We start from the raw sequence: 21,080 nt of genomic DNA on the forward strand, positions 1-21,080 counted from the left end.
ATGGGGATTTGCCAGGGCAGGCTGCCGGAAACCACCAAGCCTTTGAGCCACGAACTGAAGGGTAAAGGATGACCTTTCTCCGCCTTTGGTGCCTGTTGTTTTGTAGGCCAAGGGACAGACCACTGGCCTGGCTTTGGGGCCAGCACAAAGTAGCCTGTAAGTTACCTAGGAGCAGGCGGTGTGGTGCAGCGACAAAAAAGGCTAATGCGATCTTGGGGTGCATCAACAGAGGCATCAACATCCAGATCGCAAGATGTCAATGTTCCGCTGCACGCTGCATTAATCAGGCCGCACCTGGAGCATTGTGTGCAGTTCTGGAGGCCTCACTTCAAAAAGGATGTGGACAGAATCGAGCGGGTGCAGAGGAGAGCAACGAGGAGGATCAGGGGCCTGGAGACCGAGCCCTGTGAGGAAAGGCTCAGGGAGTTGGGGATGTTCAGTCTGGAGAAGAGGAGGTTTAGGGGGGACATGATTGCTCTCTTGAAGTATCTGAAGGGCTGTCCCTTAGAGGAGGGCAGGGAGCTGTTCCTGTTGGCAGCAGAGGAGAGGACTCCCAATAATGGGTTTAAATTGCAGGCAGAGAGATACCTGCTGGATATTAGGAAAAAATATTTTATAGTAAGAGTAGTTCCGCAGTGGAATCGGGTACCTAGGGAGGCGGTGAGGCTCCCCCTCCCTGGCAGTCTTTAAGCAGAGGCTGGACAAACACTTGTCAGGGATGCTCTAGGCTGATCCTGCATTAAGCAGTGGGGTTGGACTAGATGTCTTGTATGGCCCCTTCCAACTCGATGATTTTGATATCTGAGGTGGAAAATATCTGTTGTCCCTAGCTCAGCATTAAAGAGCATCTGCAGAAGGTCCCAGGTTCAATCCCTGACTTCTTCAGTTAAAAAGGACCAGGTAGTAGGTGATGGGAAAGACCTCTGCCTGAGACCCTGGAGAGCCGCTACCAGTTGGAGTGGACAGTACTGACCACGATGGACCAATGGTTGGATTTTGTGTATTTGGTATCGTCATGCCCAGATGCCTATAGCCTGTGAGGGTCACCTCCGTGATTCGATTCCTGGGCCTTCTCGCTCATCAAAACGCCTCTCTCGGTCTCTCTTGCTGCAGAGAAGCTGCGGTCCCCCATCATCATCTTTGTGATCGGAGGCCCAGGGTGTGGCAAGGGCCCCCACTGTGCCCGGCTGGCTACCAAGTACAATTTCTACCACGTGGCAGTCGGAGAACTCCTGCGGGAAGAAGCGAACAAAGCAACCGGCAACAGCAAAGTCATCAGGGACATCATGCTGAGAGGGGCCCTGGTCCCTGCGGTGAGCGAGAAAGAGGCGCTGGCCCCAGGTCACCCCACAAGTCGGAGTGGGGGATTTGAACTCGTGTCTTTTGGATCTGTAACCACTACATCATCCTGACTCAGCATCATTCCAAACTACATGATCTGGGAAGGCGAAATTGGCTAGCTAACCCTCGGGTTCTATACCAAGCACGGCAGAGGATGAGGGTGCAGAAAAGAGCAACCAAAAGGATCAGGGGACTAGAGCAACGGCCCTATGAGGAGCAGTTAAAACGCTCAGGGCCATTTTGCTTGGAAGGAAGGCGGGGAGACATGATAGAGGTCTATAAAATTATGCATGGTATGGAGAGAGCGGACAGGGAGAAGCTTTTCTCCCTCTCTCATAATACCAGAACACGGTGTGGGGGGGTCATCTGCTGAAGCTGGAGGGTGAGAGAGAAGTATTTCTTCACACAACGCATAGTTGAATTGTGGAACTCCCTGCCCCAGGATGTGGTGATGGCTGCCAACTTGGAAGGCTTTAAGAGGGGAGTGGGCATGTTCGTGGAGGAGGGGGCTATCCATGGCTACTAGTCAAAATGGCTACTAGTCATGATGCATACCTATTATCTCCAGGATCAGAGGAGCAGGCCTATTCTATTGGGTGCTGTGGAACACAGGCAGGATAATTCTGCTGCAGCCGTCTTGCTTCCGAGCTTCCTAGAGGCACCTTTGTTGGCCACGATGTGAACAGACGGCTGGATTTGATGGACCTTGGTCTCATCCAATATGGCCTTTCTTATGTAACCCTACCCACCCCCATCCCCGCTGGTGGCCAGGGGGGGACCTGGCAACCCTACTTTCAGATTTTAAAAAGCTCTTTCTATCAATGGTGCTGTCGTATATATTTTAGCACCGGTCTTCGACAGTAATAAGTAATTCAATTGAATAAAGCTCTTTCAGGAACAGGCTGCCTGTCTCTCTAGGGTTACGTCTTGAACTTGGTGATGGACAACATGCTTAAATCGGAAAACGTCAAGGGATTCTTTATCGACGGCTTCCCCCGGGAAATCCACCAGGCCAGGCTGTTCGAGGAAGTGGTAAGAATGTCCTCTGGGCAGGAGGGGAAGAGGGAAGGAAGCGTTGGCCCGCACCGCAGTCGGGATAAGTTAACCCTCCACGGACTCACGTGAACTGTGAACAGAAGAAAACACCAAGAGCTACCTTGACACCAGCTGGGGAATTGGGAAGGTGAGATTGGCTAGCTGGTTGTACACCTAACCCTCAGGTTCTCTCCCAAGCATGGCAAAGAATGAGGGTCTAAGAAGAAGTCTTGTGGGGGGTATAGGGAGGAGGTAGTTGTGAATTTCCTGCATTGTGCAGGGGGTTGGACTAGATGACCCTGGTGGTCCCTTCCTGCATGGTGTAGTGGTTAAGAGCGGTGGACTCTGATCCGGAGAACTGGGTTTGATTCCCCACTCCTCTACATGAGTGGCACACGCTAATGTTGGTTTCCCCACTCCTACACATGAAGCCAGCTGGGTGACCTTGGGCTAGTCACACTCTCTCAGCCCTACCTACCTCACAGGGTGTCTGTTGTGGGGAGGGGAGGGGAAGGTGATTGTAAGCCGGTTTGATTCTTCCTTAAGTGGTAGAGAAAGTCGGCATATAAAAACCAACTCTTCTTCTTCTTCCAACTCTATGATTCTATTATTTTCTATTACTGGCTATTTTTACTATTAATTCATTCCTACACTTCACTTATACCCCACCTTTCTCCCCAATAGGGACCTAAGGTGGCTTACATATTTCTCCTCTACTCCATTTCATCCTCACAACAACCCTGTGAGGTAGGTTAGGCCGAAAGTGTGTTACTGGCCCAAGGTCACCCAGCAAGCTTCCATAGCACGCATGGGGATTCAAACCTAGTCAAATTTGAAATAAGAAACGAGTCAGAAAGCACGGACATGGCAGACAAAAACCCTAATACAGTAAATGCTGTAGGAATCAAGTGTAGCTCAAGAGCCTTTTCTCTTATTAACCTGGAAGCTTTAGCAGTTTCAGGGCTTTGTGGTTCGGAAAATTGGGCTGTTATGATTGAGAGGGCAGGAGGCATTATTTCACTGCCACCAAGGGGTCAGAAAAGGAACCGTGACTCAAATCAATTTGAAGAAGGGAAACTGGTATCATGGAGAAAAGGACTCCACGCAAACATTTCACTTCTGTATCAGGGTTGCCACCTCTGGGCTGGGAAATTCCTGGAGATGGAGCCTGGGGAGGACAGGGACCTCAGTGGGGCACATTGCCAAAGAGGCCACCCTCCAAACCATCCGTTTTCTCCAGGGCAACTGATCTCTGTAGTCTGGAGAAGAGCTATAATTCCATATCTCCAGGCCCCACCTGGAGGTTGGTAATTAGGGTTTCCAGGACTGGGTTGGGAAATACATGAAGATTTTGAGGGTGGAGGATTTGGGGAGGGGAGGAGCTTCAATGCCATAGCTTCCAATTGCCAAGGCGGCCATTTACTCCAAATGAAATCTATCAGCTGGAGATCCGTTGTAATAGCAGGAGATCTCCAGCTAGTACCTGGAGGTTGGTAATTAGGGTTGCCAGGACTGGGATGGGAAATACCTGAAGATTTTGAGGGTGGAGCTTAAGGAGGGCGGGGTTTGGGGAGGGACTTCAATGCCATAGAGTCCAATGGACAAAGTGGCCATTTTCTCCAGGCGAAATGATCTCTATCAGCTGGAAATCTGTTGTAATAGCAGGAGACCTCTAGCCAGTACCTGGGGGTTGGCAACCCTATTGGTAATCCTAGGTGCCTACACCGTCAACACTTGCACTGCTCTCTGGCTACAGCTCCCTTCGTTCTTCTCCTGCAGCCTGCGTTAGGCTGAGGAGCTGGTACAACTTTTTGTGTGGTTCAGGGTCTCTCCTGCTCTTAGGCACGGCCCTTTGAGAAGCATTGTACAGGGGGTTGGACTAGATGACCCTGGTGGTCCCTTCCAACTCTATGATTCTATGATCTATTATTTCCCCCCCTCCCCCCGCTGCCAGTGCAAGGCGCCCAAGCCAAGTTCTCCTTTTCCACCTCGCAGGTGGGACGCTCACCTAACATCGTGATAGTGTTCGATTGCTCCACAGAGACGATGATCCAGCGGCTGCTGCTTCGGAGCCACACAGGCACTCGGGCCGACGACCACGACAGAGTCATCCGGCAGCGGCTGGAGACCCACTACACGCTCTCGGAGCCTGTCCTCACCTACTACCTACAGAAGAGCTTGCTTCGGAACGTAGGTCTCTCGAGAATTCACCTGGACCTGTCCCGGCCCCTTGGAGCCCGGGCAAAAAGGTCCACGGTACACCAGGGTAGCTAAGCAGAAATTGGGCTTTGCAGTTGGCTGAGCGGCCAGTCCCACTTCCTCTCTTGGCTCTTAGGCCCAGTCATTTGAGCTGCAATGATAGCCCGCTCGAGGGTCAGGTCGTGAGCAGAGCTTTATACTGCAATACTGCACCTTAGCACTCTGTGCCACGGGGCCTTAACTTAGGACTGAGGCATAAAAAGAATATAAGAATGTAAAAAAAGCCGTGCTGGATCACACCAAGGCCCATCAAGCCCAGCACTCTGTTCACAGTGGCCAACCAGGTGCCTCTTGGAAGCTCAGAAGCAAGACGGCTGCAGCAGCATTTATCCTGCCTGTGTTCCACACACCTAAGATAATAGGTATGCTCCTCTGATCCTGGAGAGAATAGGCATCCATCATGACCAGTATCCATTTGGATTAGTAGCCATGGATAGCCCAATCCTCCATAAGAAAAGCCCTGCTGGATCAGAACAAGGCCCATCAAGTCCAGCTGTCTGTTCACACAGTGGCCAACCAGCTGCCTCTAGGAAGCCCACAAACAAGATGGATGCAGCAGCACCATCCTGCCTGTCTTCCGCAGCACTTAATATAATAGGCAAGCTCCTCTGATCCTGGAGAGAATAGCCTGGTTTGCCTGCTTATACATATTATTTGACAACTCCTCGTCTTTCTAGAGCCTTTTGTGTAGCTAGACTGAATGCTAACCCCTTTATGGTTATGCAGGGCAGAATTTTGAATATACCATATCCAGACAGGACCTTTCCTTGCTCTTCTGGCTCTATCGATTCACTAGCTCATGCCCTCTTGGAATGCCACTTTTACGAGGAACTTTGATCACATATCTCCCCTTTTAACATACAAATCTAATGCCTCTGTGTCTGACATAATGCCTTTTCTACTAAGCGATAGGGACCCCAAGGCTACATTGTCAGTGGCAAGATTTGTTTCAGTCCTTATATCCCTCAAACACTAGATATATGCTGCTCAAGATCAATGGATCAAGGAGCTTCTAAGGGATAAAAGGAGAGAATAGCCATGCATCACGACTAGTATTCATTTTGACTAGTAGCCATGAATAGCCTGTTTCAGGCCTTGCCAAAATTAACTCACATGAACACCCATGAAGCTGCCTTATACTGAATCAGACCGTCAGCGCATCAAGGTCGGCATTGTCTACTCAGGTTGGCAGCGGCTATCCAGGGTCTCAGGTAGAGGTCTTCCACACCACCTACTTACCTGATCCTTTTAACTGGAGATGCCAGGGATTGAACCTGGGAATTTCTGCATGCCAAGATGCTCTTCCACTGAGCCTGACCCCATCCAGAACTCCCTGGTCTGCCTACCGCATTAAGGCTGCCACATCCTCCTGGGCTCCCCAAGAAGTTCTCATCTAATGTGAGGACTCAGGTAGAGTCACGTCCAGGAGCACCTTGGAGAAAAACCAGGTTTTGAGGGTATAAGCTTTCAAGAGTCAACACTTCATCAGGTACAAGTGAGAATGGAGATCCCCTGAGTCCTTGTATCCCGAGTCAGAGAGAGGGAGGGGTGTGCCAAAGAAGGGATTCAACCTAGGAGCTCCTGCATGCCAAGCAGATGCTCTCCCACTGAGCCACAGCCCCTTTCCAGAGGGGAAGCATTTGGGGGCAGACGACTCAGGGCCACACACTAAGCTTGCCTGGCTGGAGTTTCAGGACAGGCAACACAGAGAAGCATCTTCCCAGAAGGTGCAATCAACTGGTGGAATCTGCTGCCGCAAGAGGTGACTTAGACGACCTTTTCAAAAAAGGTACCAGATTCTATCTTTGAGCCTCTTCCGTCAGAGGAAGTCTTTTGAAGCTGGCAGGATGCAAGCCCCCCCCCCCCAATTCTATTACTAGCCATTAGCAATTATGGCTCCATGGAACCATCTTCGGCATAGCTCCAAGGACCAGCTGCGAGGGACAAGCAAGCCGTTGCTGCCACAGCCTCCACGGAAACATCCCGGCAGTTTACGGCTTGTTGCTGTAGGAAAACAAACGCTGGACTAAATGGAGTTTCGGTCTAATCCAATTGGGCTCCTGGTGTTTTGTAGCTTTTCCACTCAGAAAAAAAATTCTGTTTGAGAAGAAGAGTTGGTTTTTATATGCCGACTTTCTCTACCACTTAAGGGACAATCAAACTGGCTTACAATCACCTTCCCCTCCCCACAACAGACACCCTGTGAGGTAGGTGGGGCTGAGAGAGTGTGACTAGCCCAAGGTCTCCCAGCTGGCTTTGTGTGGAGGAGTGGGGATTCAAACCCGGTTCTCCGGATCAGACTCCACCGCTCCAAACCACCGCTCTTAACCACTACACCACGCTGGCTCTGAGTATCTCTGGGCTATATTATATCCCTGTTCCCCTGTGAGCAATCCTGTTCTCACAGAGATATGAACAACAGAACTGGATCCCCAAGTGTGTGTGTGTCTCTCTCTGTGTGTGTGATGCTCCCAGATGACAAGGCAGTTGAGAACTGTGCAAAGAGAGACTGTTCTGTTTTTGCATTTGCAGGTCCTGGGAGAGGAGCCCTCGGAAATTATCTTTGCCAAATGCTGCAGTGTTGTTGACGACATCTTGAAAGGGCAGTCTGTACAGGCCTAAATTACAGAGTCTACTAAGCAAAAATAAAAGGTTGAAGCCTCTTACTGGAGCCTCCACAGATGCCTTTAAGAAAAGCCCAGGGCGTCCAAGCTGGTTTTCACATCCACGTACACCACCGGACTGCATGCAGATGAATGTGAGAACCAGTTCCCTCGGGAAAGATCCACCTGGTGATGCTTTATCGGCAACAGTATGTTGACAACATGCAAACGACCACATCATACTGCGGACGTCAAGTAAGGCTGTCTTCTTGTACAACATACTTGTACAAGAAGACAGCCCTTCAGGAGCAAGGACTCAGCTGGAAGAGTTGGTTTTTATATGCTGACTTTCTCTACCACTTAAGGGAGACTCAAATCGTTTTACAATCACCTTCCCTCCCCCCCCCCCAAACAGGCACCCTGTGAGGTAGGTGGGGCTCAGAGCTCAAAGAGAGCTGTGACTTGCACAAGGTCACCCAGCTGGCTTCATATGGAGTGGGGAAACAAATCCAGTTCACCAGATTAGCCTCTGCCGCTTGTGTGGAGGAGTGGGGTATCAAACCTGGCTTTCCAGATCAGAGTCCACCGCTCCAAACCACTACACCACGCTGGCTCATGACATGCACATATCAGACCCATAGTCCTTCAAGGTCAACGTTGTCTATTCAGATTGGCAGTAGCTCTCCAGAGCCTTAGGCAGAAGTCTTTCACATCACCTACTGCCTGGTCCTTTTAAAAGGAGGGTTTTTTTGCTATCAAGTCACACCTAACGTAGGATTTTCAAGGCAAGCGACGTTCAGAGGTGGTTTGCCATTGCCTGCCTCCGCACCATGACCCTGTTATTCCTTGGGAGGTCTCCCATACTAGCCAGGGCTGACCCTGGTTAGTTTCTGAGATCTGCCGAAATCAGGCAAGCCTGGGCTATGGTTCCAGGGATTAAACATAGGACCTTCTGTATGCCAAGCAGATGCTCTGGCACTGAGCCACGGCCCACCACATATGAAGCTGCTTCATACTGAATCAGACTATTGGTCCATCAAGGTCAGTACTGTCCACTCAGACTGGCAGCCGCTCTCCAGGGTCTCAGATGGGAGGTCTTTCATTTGATCTCCTATCTGGACCTTTTAACTGGAGATGCCGGGGATTGAACCTGGGACCTTCTGGGTGCCAAGCAGATGCGCTATCACTGAGCTAGGGCACCTTCCCCAAGGGAACAGCTGAACAGCCTAACACTTTCCTGGCTATAAAAGACACTGTCCAAGGATGCTAAGCTAACGGAATGCAGATTTAGCTTTGCCAAGTAGATCTAGCTTGCTCCTCTCTGTCTGCACAGGGCAGGCCTTCCTATGCCCCCAAACATGGTGGAACACGCACTCGTTCTCTGGACCCCTCTAACATATGAAGCAGACTAGAAGGCCAGACTGTCCCGGCTTTCTCCTGCCATCCGTAGTGTTAGAAACATCTCAATGGTGGAACAGCTGCTTGGCACGCAGAAGGTCCCAGGTTCAATCCCCAGCATCTTCAGTTAAAGGCACTTGGCAAGTGGGTGATGTGAAACACCTCAGCCTGAGACCCTGGAGAGCCACTGCCAGTCTGAGTGGACAATACTGACTTTGATGGACAAAGGGTCTGACTCAGTATAAGGCAGCTTCATGTGTTCATGTGAAACATCAGTCAGGGAGTTGTGACAAAAGCTCAGAAAGAACACATGAAGCTGTATTATACTGAATCAGACCCCTGGGTCCATCAGAGTCAGTATTGTCCACTCAGACTGGCAGTGGCTCTCCAGGGTCTCAGGCAGAGGTCTTTCACATCACCTACTTGCCTAGTGCCTTTAACTAGAGATGCTGGGGATTGAACCTGGGACATTCTGCATGCCAAGCAGATGCTCTACCACTGAGCCACAGCCCATCCACAAGAAGTTATCCAAGGGCATTTGATGTAGCCACCAAGTGAATTGGCACCAGTGATCTCACCTTTAGGTGCCCTGGTCGTGGACTCTTGTGCGAACAACGCCCCCTACGCCCACCAATAAATCAAACTGGAAGGCACCAGCACTTAAGGTTTCTCTGATCTGACAAGATACGTAAGTAAGGAAAGACCTGCTGGATCAGACCCAGGCCCATCAAGTCCAGCAGCCTGTTCACACAGGGGCCAACCGGGTGCCTCTGGGAAACCCACAAACAGCACCATCCTGCCTGTGTTTCACAGCACCTAATAGGCCTGCTCCTCTGATCCTGGGGAGAATAGGGATGCATCATGGTTAGTCGCCATGGATAGCCCTCTCCTCCATGAACATGTCCACTTCCCTCTTAAAGCCTTCCAAGTTGGCAGCCATAGCCACATCCTGGGGCAGGGAGTTCCACAATTTAACTATGCGTTCATGTGAAGAAATACTTCATTTTATCTGTTTTATCCGACATCAGCTGCAATGAATTTGCAGCAGTTCCCGATTCCAGGCCAAAGCTGAGCTGGTTGAAGAGTCCCAGAGAGGCAGTTTTTCCTCTGCTACTGGACAGGAGACACACTCAGATATTTTACTCCTGGTGTCCTTGGTGAAGCTGAAGCAGCTCCCAAAGGGCCTTACCTCTGGAAACACACACGGCCGCATCAAAGTCTTTAAAACAAAAAAGCATTTTATTCAACAAAAATGCACAATGCCTGCTCAAACTATAAAAACACAGGAAGCTCTTTTAAATTCATGACCATTATTCAGGCTTTTACAACAGCTATATTGTGAACAAACATCAGCTTCAAAAAACCCTATGGACAGAGAGAGAGAGAGAGAGAGAAAGACAGACACCACCCGGCAGACACAGGGGGGATGTTTTTTGTTATCATTTATTTGTGAAGTTAAAAACGAGCGGTAAAAAGTAAAAACTGAGCATACAATTGTTTGTTTCAATCTCCTCTTGAACAGACAAAAAAACACGACAGATCAGTCCCAGCAGTGGAGAAATGGAAGGGTGGGGGAAGGTTCGTCTGAAACACCAACACCTTTGTCCGAGGAATGTTCCAACTCTAACTAAAAAGCAGAGTGACTTTTCCTTGTAAAGTTTTTTTGTTTTTTTTTAACGAAACAGAAAGAAAAAAGGAGGAAGTGTTACCCTGAAAACTGAGGTGTGTGTCAGGCAGGGTGGGGGTCTGGCGGCAGCGGTTTTTTTAGTCGGCTATCTTCTACGGCTGCTGGCTCAACATTAGGGGGGTTGGAGATTTTGGATTTTACTTTAAGAGACTTGAAGGCGGCGTTGGCCACGATTCCCCGAAGAAGCCCAGCAAATCAGAGCAACAGGCCGGCTCCCTTCCCACCCCGTCGCTTCCTGCAGTGGCCACCTCTCGTCCCAAAAACAAAAAGATTCTCAGAGATGGGGAGGTTCACATTCAACTCACTGAGCCTGTGGGGAGGAAGAAAAGAAACAATGCAAAACTGTACATGAGGATGTCAAGATCATTCATACTATAGCATTCCCCATTACTTAGTACGGTGTGAAAGCAGGATGCAAAAGGAGAAGAGTTGGTTTTTAAAAAAACAAACAAAAAGGCAGACTCGCCCTGGTTTGAGTGTCTGGCTTGGAGTGAACTGGATTTGAAAGTGCCAGATGTAACTTTGTAACTGGAACATTATTTATTTATTCATTCAAATTTATAACCCGCCCTCATCCCCAGCGAGCCAGGCTTTGGGCGGATAACAATAATTAAAAAACAGATTACATCCAGATTACATCTAAAACATCCTTAAAACCATAATCATTAAAACCATTAAAACCCTACTTACATGGCCGTAACTACCCTAGGTGCCACAGCGACAAATATTAGCTGATCAGCCCCCAGATTTCAAAAAGGGTACGAGATGGGCGGGATGGGGAGGCCAGTAAAGATAGGGGTAAGAAATCCTTAAGATGCAGAATGAGGTTTCCCTCCTTAACAGCTGTTTATGTTCAGTTTCCATCTTCTGCCAGGAAACTGGCTGGGCGGCCCATTCTGGCTGAAACTACGTGAGGTAGAAGAACAGCCAAAGAAGTTTGAGGCTGGATCCTCTGACCCCTTAACACAGAAAGTCTAGGGATACTCATGAAGCAAACACATAGCTTGTGATATCAAAGAGCGCTAGCAAGTGGCTTGGGGGGGGGGGTTCTTTCCCCCAAATTTAAGAATTACATCTTTGGCATTTAAGCGTCTCCAAAAGAACGAATACGAAGCTACACCAGGGGTCCCCAGCATGGTGCCCATGTGTGCCCCCCAATTGTTTTTAGAAAGTGGGCAGGGCAAGATAGAAAGTGGGCAGGGCAAAAGCCCTGACTGGCCGCCAGATGTCCGTTTGCCTGGGCAGACTCTTTTTAAAGCCGAAGTGCTGCCACCACAGCACAAGGATCTCCACTGGAGGAAAGCTGTGTGTATGGCCAGAAAATAACTTTTAAACAATATCTTAAAGGTAAGCTGTTAAGTAGTGCTTCTGCCTGAAATGTTGAAGAGTTACTGTTAAGAGAGTTTTGCAGGGCCTGGCCCCCTGACGTTGTGTGCCTGGCCCCCACTTCCTGTGGCAGCCATTTTGTGGATGTGTCTGCCATCCTGTCTCAGAATTCCAGAGGTGCTCGCAGGCTCAAAAAAGGCAAGGCACCCCAGGACTACACTGTAAAGGAAAAAGGAGTGGCACGAAACTACTGGGGGGGGAAAGCAAATTAAAATCCCCATCACCCCAAATTACAACGAAAAAGAAGAGTTGGTTTTTATATGCCATCTTTCTCTACCACTTAAGGAAGAATCACCTTCCCTTCCCCACAACAGACACCCTGTGAGGTAGGTGGGGCTGAGTGTGTGTGACTGGCCCAAGGTCACCCAGCTGGCTTCATGTGGAGGAGCAGGGAAACAAATCCAGTTCTCCAGATTAGCCTCAGCCGCTCTTGTGGAGGAGTGGGGAATCAAACCCGGTTCTCCAGATCAGAGTACACCGCTCCAAACCACCGTTCTTAACCACACCACTCAGGCTGCTCAGGGATTACACATGTCATCCCCCCCCCCCCAGGAGTTTGGCACCGTGCATTTCCCGAAGACAATCCCCCCAAGAGAAGGGCTGTGCTGGCACAACTCACCTGCTGTCCCTGCTGCGTGGGAGGCGGCACTGGGCCCCCGGCCCCGGGCGTCTGTCCGTAGTAGGCAGCTTGTTGTCTGTAGTATTCTGCCCAGGCCGCGCTGTAGTCCGGCTGAGGGCCCGGGGGCGCTGCCGGCCCCGCTGCCCCTGTAGCTACCTGAGCTGCTTCACGAAGGAAGGGGGAGAGGAGAAAGAAAGACTCGGTCAGGCAAAGCCAGTGCGCACCCCCCGGCCTGGCAGCAGCCCTGCGGCCAAGAACTTCCGAACCTGCCTCAGCGCCCAACTCACCCTGCTTCTTATAGTACTCTTCCCAAGCTTTCGTGTAGTCCTGCTGCGGTGGGGCTCCAGGCTGCTGGGGCTGCTGGCCTAAAGTATCAAAGGGGAACAGGAATTGGGTCATGCAGAGCTCTCAGCTAGCCAAAGGCAGTCCCTCCCCTCCCCTCTGAAAGGAAGGCCACTGGCTGATATAGAATCATAGAGTTGGAAGGTACCACCAGGGACATCTAGGCCAGCCCCCTGCACAATGCAGGAAATTCACAACTACCTTCCCCCCCACACCACACACACCCAGTGACCCCCTACTCCATGCCCAGAAGATGGCCAAAAAATTATATCCTCCAGGATCCTGGCCAATCTGGCCTGGAGGAAAATTGCTTCCTGACCGGCAACTCCCTGGGTGCGTAATGGGGCTTGAGCAGACAAGACGAAGTGGGCGGTCGCTGGGATCTCGCCCAAAGCAGGAGGAAAAGGGTCTGGTCTCCAACCCTACACTCATATCGTCTTCAGCACAACAGGGACAGAGTTGGGAGCTAGGCAGGGCATTGACCCTCACTATTCCTGGGGCTCCGTGTGAGTGGAGTGCGACTGGTGGGGGCCTCCAAATTTCACTGCTTTTCCAACTGAACCAAAACTGAGTTCATCAAGACTCTGCTAGGCTCAAGATCGAAATTCTTGCTACGGGTAGCCAGCCAACACAAGAGGTTGCCTCAAAGTGGCATTCAAACCCAACTCAGTTACCTAAGCCTGCATCCCAAGGAGAAACCAGGCCCAGAAAGCGCCTAATGCCTCAAGTTCACAAAAGAGGAGCCAGTTTCACAGGAGTGGAAGACAAACCCCCAAAGCATCCTGAGATGGTACATTCTTTACAGGAAGATTTGAGAAACTGTTCATAGGATCGTAGAGTTGGAAGGGACCACCAGGGCCGTCTAGTCCAACCCCCCGCCAATGCAGGAAATCAACAACTACCTCCCACCCCCAGTGACCCCTACTCCATGCTCAGAAGATGGCAACAAAACCCCTCTAGGATCCCTGAGGCCATGGGGAAAACTGCTTCCTAACCCCAAAGTGGAGATCAGCATTACCCTGGGCATGTAAGAAGGGGCCACGAGCACCAAACACCAACACAACCTTTTTGCCCTCCCTTTCACGATCTGCCTGAGTCCACAGAATCAGCCTTGCAGACAGATGGCCACCTTGCCTCTTTGGTTCTTGCAAGCCTCACGATTATTCCTCAGCAACCGTTCTGCCCACCCAGAGAGAAGCCCGGAGAGTCCATTACCTAGCTTTTTATAATACTCCTCCCAGGCTTTAGTGTAGTCTGACTGGCCAGTGGGGGGTGGCTGTGGTGGTTCTCCTTGCACGGGCGGCGCTGCGGGGGCGGGCGGCGCTCCCGGGACCGGACCGGGAGGCTGCTGGTAGTAGTGCGAATAATAAGCCGCCCAAGCCGCGTTGGGGTCCGCTGCTGCCGCTTTACCTGGAAAAGGAGGCAACGCAGGAAGCTGAACGCTCCGAGCCCCTCGCGACAGCCCTGCGAATGCCAGCCCGCAAACAGACACCGCGGTACTTACTTGGGTCATGAGGGGCAGGCGGCTGCCACTGGGGGTAGGCATTCCCCCAGCCTTGGGGTGGGTATTGTGGAGGCGGCGGCCCACCTGGGCTGAAAAGAAGAAGAGGGGAAGGGTCACCGGCGGCATTTCGGCAGGCACTACTGGATAAACCAGCCCTCCAGTCCTCGGGGTGGGAGATTTGTGGCTGGCCCCTGGGAAATCGCTCCAGAGAAACGGAAGAGCTGCCCGGCAAAATACAAAAGGGGTTTATTGTTTGGACTCAATCCGTCTTGGATGCGGGCCAAGTCCCTTTGTTACAGACAGCAGGAGAAGCCGTAGCTATTTTAAGCAAAACCCGACATGAGCAAGCAAGGGGTCCATCTGCAGGACAGGAAAGACCCTGCTCAAGTTTGCACGTAGACCTGAAACCAGTACCCTATCAGGTCTATGCTGGCTTCTCTCAACAGAAGCGAGCGTCAGTTTGACCAATCAACTTGCCCAAGCATAAGGGCGTCTGACTACAGCAATATTAACACTTATTCCCATAACACAGGACAGCAAAACAACCCAGTATTGTATTTTAAACTGTTATCGAATAATGTAAGCAACTTTACGAATGTGTACAGTAATAGTGACGGTGAATCGAATGAAGAGAACTTGATTAACTTTGTTTCTTTTAGAATAATACATATACACCAGTGATGTTAAGAAATGCTGAACTATTTCTTTTTCTTTATTATTAACTGCAATTATAAGGTCGGAGGCAAAAAAAGAGCATAGATTCACCCAGAAAAATATGTTACGCTAGAATAGTGAATGTATTGTTTTGTACTGTATGTGAATTTATTGTATAGTGAATGTACCATATGTATTGTTTTGTATTGTATGTAAATGTATTGTATAGTAAATGTATTGTATGTATTGTTTTGTATTGTGGAGTGATGTATTGTGAAAGTGAAAATAAAAAAAAACAAAAAAAAACAAAACACCAGTATTGTTTGTCTATGCTTCTGGACTGGATTGTCCTGGCATCCAGTTGTCAAAACCTGTTGCTTCCTGACTAACGCTGTGCTGAATTTTCATGGGATTTGATGTGCAACATGAAAGTTGCTCGTTCGGGGGGGAGGGGAGAGAAAAGTGCAAAACACCATCCTGTATACCAACAATGGTGATTTGCAACCTTCCTTTTGGCAAATGAAGAAGAGTTGGTTTTTATATGCCGATTTTCTCTACCTTTTTAAGGAGAATCAAACTGGCTGACAATCTCCTTCCCTTCCTCTCCCCACAACAGACAGCTTGTGAGGTTGGTGGGGCTGAGAGAGCTCTAAGAGAACTGTGACTAGCCCAAGGTCACCCAGCTGGCTTCATGTGGAGGAGTGGGAAAACCAACCCGGTTCACCAGATAAGCCTCTGCCACTCATGTGGAGGAGTGGAGAATCGAACCCGGTTCTCCAGATAAGAGTCCACCGCTCTTCACCACCACACCACGTTGGCTCTCTTGCTTTGCAAAGAGCTGGAGGTGCCCACACTTAATTGCTTCTTGGAAAACATCACTTCCCATTCCGAAGCAGGTGAGTATCCCCTCCACACCAGCGGTTGATATACTTTCAGAAAGATCTTTAACACAGGAGGGGAGGGGGCGATTTTGTGGAGGCGAAAGGCTTCACAAAACAAGGTCCCCTGTTCCGGCTCAGCACCAGCCCGAACTCTGTGGCCCCCTTGCACATGAACACACGAAATTGCCTTCTACTGAATCAGACCATCGAGGTCAATACTGCCTACTCAGACTGGCAGCGGCTCTCTGGGGTCTCAGGCTGAGGTCTTTCCTATCACCTCCTACATGACCCTTTTAACTGGAGCGGCCAGCGACTGAACCTGACACACTCTGTGTGCCAAGCGGATGTCCTGGGCCATGGCCTCTCCCATCTCTCATTTAGCAGCACGCAGGATCCTCTCTGCTTTTAATTCCCAAGGAGAACATAAAAGCTAGAAAACGTTCCCAATACCTCCAAGCAAAATGCGAAGCGGGGGTGGGGGTGGCGGCACGCGTAAACAGCCCTAGTACTTACTGGGGGGGTGCTGTGGGCGGCCCTTGGTTGAAAGGCCCAGGGTTGAAGGGGCCCATTGGTGCTGGCCCGGGAGGCCCCCCAGGCCCAGGCCCTGGGCCTACTGGACAGAGCGGGCCCTAAGGAAGCAAAAAACATAACGTTAAAGTGAGACCTGTCATGCCCCTGATAAGAAGAAAGGTTGGTTGTCGACTTTCTGTACTACTTAAGGAATCATAGAATCATAGAATTGGAAGGGACCACCAGGGTCATCTAGTCCAACCCCCTGCACAATGTGGGAAATTCCAAACTCCCTCCCCCACCACACACCCAGTGACCCCCTACTCCATGCTCAGAAGATGGCCAAGATGCCCTCCCTCTCATCATCTGCCTAAGGTCATAGAATCAGCATTGCTGACCGATGGCCATCTAGCCTCTGCTTCAAAACCTCCATGGAAAGAGCGCTTACTACCTCCCGAGGAAGCCTGTTCCACTGAAGAATCAAAACGGCTTACAATCGCCTCCCCTTCCCCTCCTCACAATAGACACCCTGTGAGATAGGCGGGGCTGAGAGAACTCTAACAGAGCTGTGACTAGCCCATGGTCACCCAGCTGGCTTCGTGTGGAGTGGGGAAACAAATCCAGTTCACCAGATTAGCCTCTGCTGCTGACATGGAGGAATGGAGAAATGAACCTGGTTCTCCAGATTAGAGTCCGCCGCTCAAGTGGAGGAGTGGGAGGAATCGAACCCGGTTCTCCAGATCAGAGTCTACCACTCCAAACCACCACTCTTAACCACTACACCACGCCGGCTCCCGCAACACAGCCTACGAGGCCTGCTGCACCCCAGGCCGGGTGCCCACCTCGATTTTCTCCTCGATAAGCTGCTTGGCGTGGTCGATTTGCTGAGGCGAGCCCCGGATGATGAACAGTTTGAAGTTGGGGTCCCCGTTGGGTGGCAGCTGCCGAGAGATTTCCACGAAGGCGCCTGTCTGCTGGTTGATGGCCTTGACGTTCTCTCCTCCTGGAAGAGGCAGTGTCGTCAGGGGAGGGGGGCTGGTATTTTAAGACCTCTGCCCTGACTGCTGGGGCTGCCCTCGGGACAGCTAGAGCCGGCGCAAGACACTCACCTCTGCCGATAACCAGTCCGCACTTGTGGGTGGGGATCGAGAAGGTCATCTCTCCTCCGGGAGGCCCCCAATTACCCTGGCCTCGGCCACGGCCACGGCCTCCGGGAGGCATTCCTGGGCCCGGGGGCCCTGGGGGCCCGCTCTGCAGAAAACAGCCATGCAGTTCCGTTATTAATGGGGAAAGGAAACCAGAGCCGACGGCGATTACACCTGGCCTTTGAGAACAAGAACCACAAAAAAAGTTACAGTTCCCAAAATGCAGTGCACACACCGAAGAGCAGCGCCACTTGGAAGGGCTTTCTGTAGAATCCTCAACGAGAAGCTCAGTAACGGGAGAAAAGTCCTCCCAGAAAGACCGCTTGCCCAGCTCTGCCCAGCTCCTCTCTTGTGCATCCAAAGGGAAGTGCTGCATAGGTTACATGATACACCTTTAGTGCAAGAGCTTTTGTTACTAGACTTCTGAGAGAGGGAGAAAAGCTTCTCCCTGACCACTCTCTCCTTCCCTTCCCCTCCTAGCAACAAACACCTTGTGAGGTAGATGGGGGTGAGAGAGTTTGGAGAAAACTGTGACAAGCCCAAGGTCACCCAGCAGGCTTCATGTGGAGGAGTGGGGAAACCAGCCAGGTTCAGGACCAAATTAGAGTCCGCCGCGCTCATGTGGTGGTGGGGTGGGGAATCAAACGGTCAGACCTGACTGTGAACATATCAGAACTACTCGTTTAAATTTATTCGACAGGCATGTAAGATGTTTCGGATGGCAGTTTATATCCTCCAGGCGTTCCCCCACACGTAACGCTTCATACCCGGAGACTCTGGAGGAGGTCATTGATGATTCTGGCAGCATGTTCACATCTGTCCGGGGGACCCATAATATGGGCAATCTTCTCAGGGCCTGTCCCATCGTCTGTGATAAGAACCAAACGGAGATGTTATTGGGAATGGTTCCGGAAAAATTAGATAAAAATCACAGAGACCTGTTCTGCTACATGACTACGGCAGCAAGATTGGTTCTGTGGAAACAGAATGTGGAAACAAGAAGAAATTCCAGAATTGGAAATATGGCCAGATAAAATGGCTGAATATGCACTGGTGGCAAAATTATCTAATCTGGTGAAAGGATGGTTGATGGATGATTTTCGGAAGAAACGGGAAATTTAACTTTGGCTATGCTAAATTGAAATTATAATCTAGTAAAGAAGGGTGACGGTATATTATCGCCTAGTAGAATAGAAATATATAGGCAGATTAATATATAGGCGGTAGATTAATATATGAAATAGATTAGTATAGAGTAGCAAATGGAGATAAAGAATAAAGTAGAGTTAAAAATATTTGGTAGAATTAGATATTATGAATTAATTGTTTTTATAAACTAGAGAAATGAATAGTTATAAGCATGGAATCGATAAGCAGCTCTGCTAAGATGTAATGGAAACACTGGTAATGGATTCAGAATAGATAATTAATCAAACTAATTTCTCGTAAGATATAAGAAGACTGTTTTTATAAAGCTAAATTCAAACCGAACCGCCTGGAAGACTGATTACACTGTATGTATGGGGATGTATGAAAATGTTATGTGTTCTTATGTTTAATTTTTAATAAAATATTTTTTTTTTAAAGAACCAAACTGAGACATTACTCAGGACCCCCCGCCTTCATTTAGCAATTCAAAGCCTAGTGTGTAGCAACAGCACATAAGCGCTCGCTCAGAGGTGTCAAACTCAAGTGTTATGAGGGCTGGATATGACATAAATGTCACTTGGTCGGGCTGGGCCATGCCTCGCCAGCCCAGATCGAGCGGGGGCGGGGCGCGGGGCGGGACTGCCTTGCAGGCTGGATAAGAGCTCTCAAGGGGTCAGACCCAGCCTGTGGGCCTTATGTTTGACACCCCTGCGCTAGTTGGTTCCACAGCTTTAAAAAACAAAACAGCAAGGGCAACCACCCAAAGGTCCTGTGGATGGGAGAACAAAGGATCTGTGTTAAGACATAAGACGGGAATCCTGTGAATGGTTCACCTAGGACTGAGCATGAAACACAGAGAGGGCAACAAACCTCAGGGTCTTTGATAGTGCAAGACCTCCCTTAGTTGGAGACCACTTTAGGAAAATATCTCCCTCCCTGATTTTTCAGAAAAGGGTGCCACAGTACATAATTCCACACTAACAGGGACAAAAGCAAGACTGAGCACAGGAGACAGTGACAGCAGTCAGGCCAAGAAAACGGGAGGAAGCAGCAGCAGGAAGAGGAACCCCACGGAAACTCAGCCGGCTTGGTATTCTGCCGTACAATTGGAAGACCGACAAAGACGGGGAGAGCTGGACTTCTGACCTTGCTTGAACTGTATCCGAACTCCAGCGTCGTTTTGTATTTTCTTAATCATTTCTCCGCTACGCCCAATAACCACGCCGACGGAATGCCTGGGCACAGGGACCTAAACACGTTCAAAAAAGATAAATTGAGCTGGAGGACAGGTGGCAAGAGAAAGTTCAGTCCTCCAGAGGAGTAAGGCCAGGGGGGCAACCAGCTCCTGTCGCCCCCCTGCTTTTGGATCAAATGCTTGCAGGGGTTGGGGGGAGGGGACCCAATCTGTTCCTCGATTAGCAACCGCAGCCAAATTTCCTTACATCTATTCCTCCGCCAATCCTTGAACCGTACTCGTTTCGGTCACCGAAGCCTCCCTGGTCCCGTTCTCGTAAGATGTCCATGACCATTTCGCAGGCTTGCTGCAAAAGAAACGTGAGCGTTACTTTCAGAATCCCTTCAGGGCTTTCCCAGAGATGTAAAGCGTCTGGAAATTATGAAGGCAGGGGGCGGGGGGGGGGTGTTATAAAGACATCTGGGGGGGAAACTGAAATATATGCAGTACTTACTTTCCTTTCAATCCAAAGCTTACTTTACTGCACTAGCAACATAAAATGCATCATTTGTAACTTAGCATATAGAATTGTACCACTTGGCATGTTATAAAATGTAAAAGGTATAAATACCAGAGTTTTAGACAACCAAAATTGCAAAAATAGTTGATACCCGAAAGAGAAAGCTGCAAACTGCTGTACCCAATCTGACTCTTAGCACCTCGCATATGATTGTCATGCATATTACAGTGTATCAATTATGCACAAAATGAATAATATTTGAACAATACACATTCCTTGAAAATATCTTGCAAAAACACAAGGTGTACGGACAGCTCTTTCTTCAAGACGCAATCTATTGCCTACAGGAAGTCAACCATCTGATCAAGAGGCAAAGAGAGATCCGGCTACTGAGAAGAGAACTTCAACTATAGAATCCTGTGTTCCTACCAACCCAACCTTGGAGTCTGGGGAAACCAACCAAACAATAGAACAGTGTGCTTTACCTGTACTTTGTAGGGGTCACCGATTATCCGAAGGGGCTTATCTACATTTGTGTTTTGTGAACCGTCCTGAATTAAAATCATTTTCACTCCCGCTCGCTCCTACGTTAAAGAAAAAGAGAGACGTAAAGCAAGACACAATTTTCTGCCATTCCTGCAAGCCAGGAAGACAACGTCACTTAATGAAAAACGATTCAAATTTTAGAAGCATTTGAAGGTCCCAAGTCTAAGCAGTCATGAGTAAGACAAGACTATTCTATTCTGCTCCACCAGTGGGCAGTACTACCCCCTGGGGGTGGGGGGGATTACCTAGGGGGGCACTAGAGGCGGGCCCCTTCACTAATTTACAATCGATCAAGCTATGGCACCATGCTGGCAAATTTGGTGGAAA

The 21,080-nt window shown here is 49.7% G+C and overlaps 2 protein-coding genes across 4 annotated transcripts in view; one reads left to right on the top strand and one right to left on the bottom strand.

Annotated features, from left to right (window-relative positions):
- Nucleotides 1-7,257, top strand: LOC130493356 (adenylate kinase isoenzyme 1-like). The gene is made up of 5 exons (XM_056867070.1): nucleotides 1-61; nucleotides 1,114-1,313; nucleotides 2,260-2,373; nucleotides 4,372-4,566; nucleotides 7,168-7,257. The coding sequence occupies exons 1-5, from the start codon at nucleotides 1-3 to the stop codon at nucleotides 7,255-7,257; spliced, it is 660 nt and encodes a 219-aa protein (XP_056723048.1).
- A 2,599-nt stretch (nucleotides 7,258-9,856) lies between these two features.
- Nucleotides 9,857-21,080, bottom strand: part of KHSRP (KH-type splicing regulatory protein) — a 28,338-nt gene continuing 17,114 nt past the window's right edge. For all 3 annotated transcript variants that reach the window (XM_056853264.1, XM_056853257.1, XM_056853248.1), the window contains exons 9-20: nucleotides 20,693-20,791; nucleotides 19,956-20,054; nucleotides 19,660-19,762; nucleotides 18,132-18,232; nucleotides 17,329-17,470; nucleotides 17,062-17,222; nucleotides 16,223-16,338; nucleotides 14,175-14,263; nucleotides 13,886-14,080; nucleotides 12,616-12,693; nucleotides 12,329-12,489; nucleotides 9,857-10,633 (exon numbers count right to left, since the gene is read on the bottom strand). In XM_056853264.1, coding sequence (XP_056709242.1) covers nucleotides 10,625-10,633; nucleotides 12,329-12,489; nucleotides 12,616-12,693; nucleotides 13,886-14,080; nucleotides 14,175-14,263; nucleotides 16,223-16,338; nucleotides 17,062-17,222; nucleotides 17,329-17,470; nucleotides 18,132-18,232; nucleotides 19,660-19,762; nucleotides 19,956-20,054; nucleotides 20,693-20,791 — 1,353 coding nt within the window. In that variant the 3' untranslated portion in view covers nucleotides 9,857-10,624. The remainder of the gene's footprint in view (nucleotides 10,634-12,328; nucleotides 12,490-12,615; nucleotides 12,694-13,885; nucleotides 14,081-14,174; nucleotides 14,264-16,222; nucleotides 16,339-17,061; nucleotides 17,223-17,328; nucleotides 17,471-18,131; nucleotides 18,233-19,659; nucleotides 19,763-19,955; nucleotides 20,055-20,692; nucleotides 20,792-21,080) is intronic.

Source organism: Euleptes europaea, chromosome 1 (assembly GCF_029931775.1).
Source record: "Euleptes europaea isolate rEulEur1 chromosome 1, rEulEur1.hap1, whole genome shotgun sequence".
NCBI classification, from domain to species: domain Eukaryota; kingdom Metazoa; phylum Chordata; class Lepidosauria; order Squamata; family Sphaerodactylidae; genus Euleptes; species Euleptes europaea.

What these genes read in the sequence shown, in the direction of transcription:
- LOC130493356 (XM_056867070.1), top strand. Translation starts at nt 1, where the DNA reads ATGGGGATTTGCCAGGGCAGGCTGCCGGAAACCACCAAGCCTTTGAGC. An exon ending in GAGGGGCCCTGGTCCCTGCG is followed by an intron (nt 1,314 to 2,259) that starts GTGAGCGAGAAA and finishes CTGTCTCTCTAG; the next exon opens with GGTTACGTCTTGAACTTGGT. An exon ending in AGAAGAGCTTGCTTCGGAAC is followed by an intron (nt 4,567 to 7,167) that starts GTAGGTCTCTCG and finishes TTGCATTTGCAG; the next exon opens with GTCCTGGGAGAGGAGCCCTC.